This window comes from Propithecus coquereli, unplaced genomic scaffold (assembly GCF_000956105.1).
Source record: "Propithecus coquereli isolate 6110/MARCELLA unplaced genomic scaffold, Pcoq_1.0 Scaffold14, whole genome shotgun sequence".
Classification (NCBI taxonomy): domain Eukaryota; kingdom Metazoa; phylum Chordata; class Mammalia; order Primates; family Indriidae; genus Propithecus; species Propithecus coquereli.
The window spans coordinates 16,551,648-16,555,375 of NW_012138302.1; the positions used below are offsets into that span (position 1 = coordinate 16,551,648).

Sequence of the window (3,728 nt, forward strand, 5' to 3'; positions counted from 1 at the left end):
TGATCAGTTAATACCAATTTGATGGTGAGTACATGTGGTGCTTATTTTTCCATTCTTGGGATACTTCACTTAGTAGAATGTGTTCCAGCTCTTTTCAGGAGAATACAAGAGGTGCTATATCACCATTGTTTCTTAAAGCTGAATAGTACTCCATGGTGTATATATCTACCACATTTTATTAATCCATTCATGTACTGATGGACACTTGGGTTGTTTCCACATCTTTGCAATTGTGAATTGTGCTGCTATAAACATTTGGGTGCAGGTGTCTTTTTCATAGAGTGTCTTTTGTTCTTTTGGGTAGATGCCCAGTAATAGGACTGCTGGATCAAATGGTAATTCTACTTGTATCTCTTTAAGGTATCTCCATATTGCTTTCCACAGAGGAACAACCTGATTCTGCAGTGTTCCCTAAGTCTGTATTCTAGATAGAATGTGCTCTTTCAGTACTAGCACTAAATGGTGCTATGGCTCAAGCAGGCAAACATCAACACAGCAAACTAGATTATGTCTGTGTTGGTGAGGCCATTCGCAAATTTAAAGGCGAATGGCTGTCCATATTAGGGATTCTCACTGACAATGATGAGCCCTGGGAACAACCATTCCCCAAATGTATAATTTTATCTTCAATTTATCAGGCTTAATAAAATTATGTCACAAATTAATAAACAGATTAAAGATTTTTCTCAATGTCACTAAAAACACTTAGCCAACAATTTCAATGGTTGCATAACTTACTAATGTATATCTGTATCACAATTTACTTAAACTATACCTCTACTGTTGGAGAATTCAGCTTGCATTGTTTTTTAGTAGATAAAATTATGGTGGATATTTTGTGCATAAAATTCTAGCAGGGGAAGCAAAGCACACGTTTTAGGGGTAGATCCTTAGGACTATTATCTCAAAGGGTTTCGAACTTGTCTCAAAGGCTATAGGTCCTTGAAATATTACAAAACTGCTTTCCAAAAACCAGTTGACAAGGCCACCGGCAATGTTGGTCCTAGTTCACATAAACATGGGTGAATGATTTTAACTACCAACCATTGTCATCCAAATGGACAAGCACCATACATACAATGGTCAGAATTCATGCCATCACTTCTTAGCTATTTTCATATGAAAATTCTTAATTGCTACATTTAAACATTTTCTTGCATTGACTGAGGTGTTCCTATATATTAAACACCCAACTTCTAAAGTGCAGGAGGAGAAAAAGCAAATTTTTTAAAAGCAAATCTCTGAAAGTAGACCTTTGAAGTATATAAATTTATTAAAACTTACTCTCGGATCTTTTTCTCTGATCCATCTCTTCCAGGGTCATAAACTCCTTTAGGCAGGTGCTGAATAAGGCCTATTCTTTGAGCTATCCTAATTTGTTCCTCTTCAGTCAGTTGGGTTGCTAGCCGAGTCTGGCTAGGTGTTGGATGATAGACTGGAACTGGAACTTGTTCCTAAATGTTAAAAAATGGAAAAAAAGATTACTTTTTAGCAACGGGTTTTCTGGGGGTTATACCTTCTTTCTTTTGGCTGCGGCTAGGATGGAAAGGAGCCCTGAGGAGATATAGGAGAACTGGGATAGTCTGCAGCAGTGTGATTATGTTTTATCCTGCCTTAACTTTAGGTATTACAAAACATACACACATCCCAAAAAATTCATGTTTAGGTATCTGACCTACTTTAAAAGGATATAAATGCAAGCTTCACTAAAAAACTGGCAAGGAATGCTACCTGAAGTATTTCTACATGAAGACCATATAACCCAGATATATTTATTTCTGATAAGTGAATAGATTAAATAATATAAACAGATCTACCATGCCGATTAACCAGTTGGACTATATATACTCACTATCTTACTATTTTACAGGCTATAGTGGATTTGTGGCCTCAGAATTTGAACTGCCCATTATAGAGTTACTTCATTTTTTTCTGTCCATATAGACAATAACCTTAAAATTCATTTATTATTTAATAAGATTGAATATTATTGTGATAAACTTATAAAATTCCTTTTGCACTTTGGATACATACTCTGTATGACCAATAATTGAGTGACTCTTTAGTTATTAATCATAAACATGGCTGTGGGCACCTTTGGCTTAGATATTTACCTCTTCGAGATTTCACACTTAGGCTGGGTATAGTGGCATGCTCCTATAGTCCCAGCTACTCAGCAGGCTGAACCAGGAGGATTGCTTGAGCCCAGAAGTTTGAAATCCAGCATGGGCAATATAGCAAGACCTCCTATCTTTAAAAAAACAAAGAAACAAAAAACCCACCAACAACAAAGAAAGGATTTTATAATTAGTAGGCAAACTTTCAATGCAGAAAGAAGTTCCATGGTTTGGAGTCAAAAACTGTCCCTGCTCGGTCACTTATTACCCATATGACTTTGACCAAGTATTTAATCTCTGTGAGCCTCAGTTTTAAGTACTAGGGCCACTGTAAATATTAAATGGGAGTATTTAAGTGTTGTCTTTGGTATTGTAGCAGACACATAAAAGCCCAAAGTAAATAAATGTTAGCTACTATTATTGCAGTGCTACTATTATATGACTGTAGAATAGTATTCCATAATTTAACAAGTGGATTAGACTATAGCAAAAGTAAAAGCGAGTCTGCAAGTCATCTAATACCAACTCTCTTAATTTACAGGCCCAACCAACCTTGTCTACAGTCACACAGTTATTAAAAATACTGAAACTAGGCATCTGCTTTCCTTCTAATCTTATGAGTTTTTTATGCAACAAAAAATTCTGTTCAAAGGAATTGTATTTATAATCACACTTAAAACTAAACTACTCTGGTGGAATGGAGGTGGGATGGAGTATGACCTAGGAGTGATGAGGATCCCCACTCTCATACCCTCACTTTGGTTACCTTTGCAGAATTCTCAAAATAACAGAATAATCTGAAAAACACTACTATCTTAGAAGATGGGATTTTCAGTCTGAAGAATTAAATTATAAGATATGAGCCTCAAGTCTCTTAATGTCTTTGAATAAAGGAGATAATAGCACCCACTCTGGAGGGATGATGAGACAATCATATCGGATAACTAAGAGCTTTGTAAATGCCAACATTTGTAAATTATTCTAATTCTTTGTTTTCTCCCTATCTGCAACTGATGCTTCGTAGACTTTAAGCTAAGTGCTACAGTTCCAGGCTTTGATCCTGACTTTCTGGCTTCTCCCTGAATACCAGCAATTCTTTGGCCTCTATTGGGACCTCTGCCAGCTCTGAGTTCTTCAACCCTTGGATTACCATTTCCAGTCTGGACTACCTTCCTGAGTCTCAGCCCCAGTCCTATTTGGCCAATGAGCTGCCATCTACACAAAAATGACACATAAGGTCACATAGGAACAAAGTAGTATGACACTGTGGGTAAATAAGGGTCTCCAAAATTCCTGAACATATCTAAAAATCAAAAATAACTAAGTTGTTTTAGAGCAAAAAAACTCTAAGCACCTGTTTTTCGGAGACTAGATTTCTTCAGTCTTCTGGTTCACATATGTGTATAGAGAACACAGGAAGCAGAACAGAAAAGGAAAGCTCCATTTTATGGAGAAACATATTAATAGACATTAAAGAGGAAAATAAGAACCACTTTTTAACACACTGACTGCCACACTAGAAAAAATTTTTTTTCCTTGGGGTCACGGTGTTTTATTATGAAAATAGAATAAAAACTTCGAAAACAAAAGATCCTTTCTAATTTAATGAAA

General features: G+C 36.1%; 1 protein-coding gene across 1 annotated transcript in view; it reads right to left on the minus strand.

Moving 5' to 3' along the window:
* Positions 1-1,280: 1,280 nt before the first annotated feature.
* Positions 1,281-3,728, minus strand: part of RNF11 (ring finger protein 11) — a 56,137-nt gene continuing 53,689 nt past the window's right edge. Inside the window, exon 2 of the mRNA XM_012639347.1 lies at positions 1,281-1,454. Within this exon, the coding sequence (XP_012494801.1) occupies positions 1,281-1,454 (174 nt within the window). The remainder of the gene's footprint in view (positions 1,455-3,728) is intronic.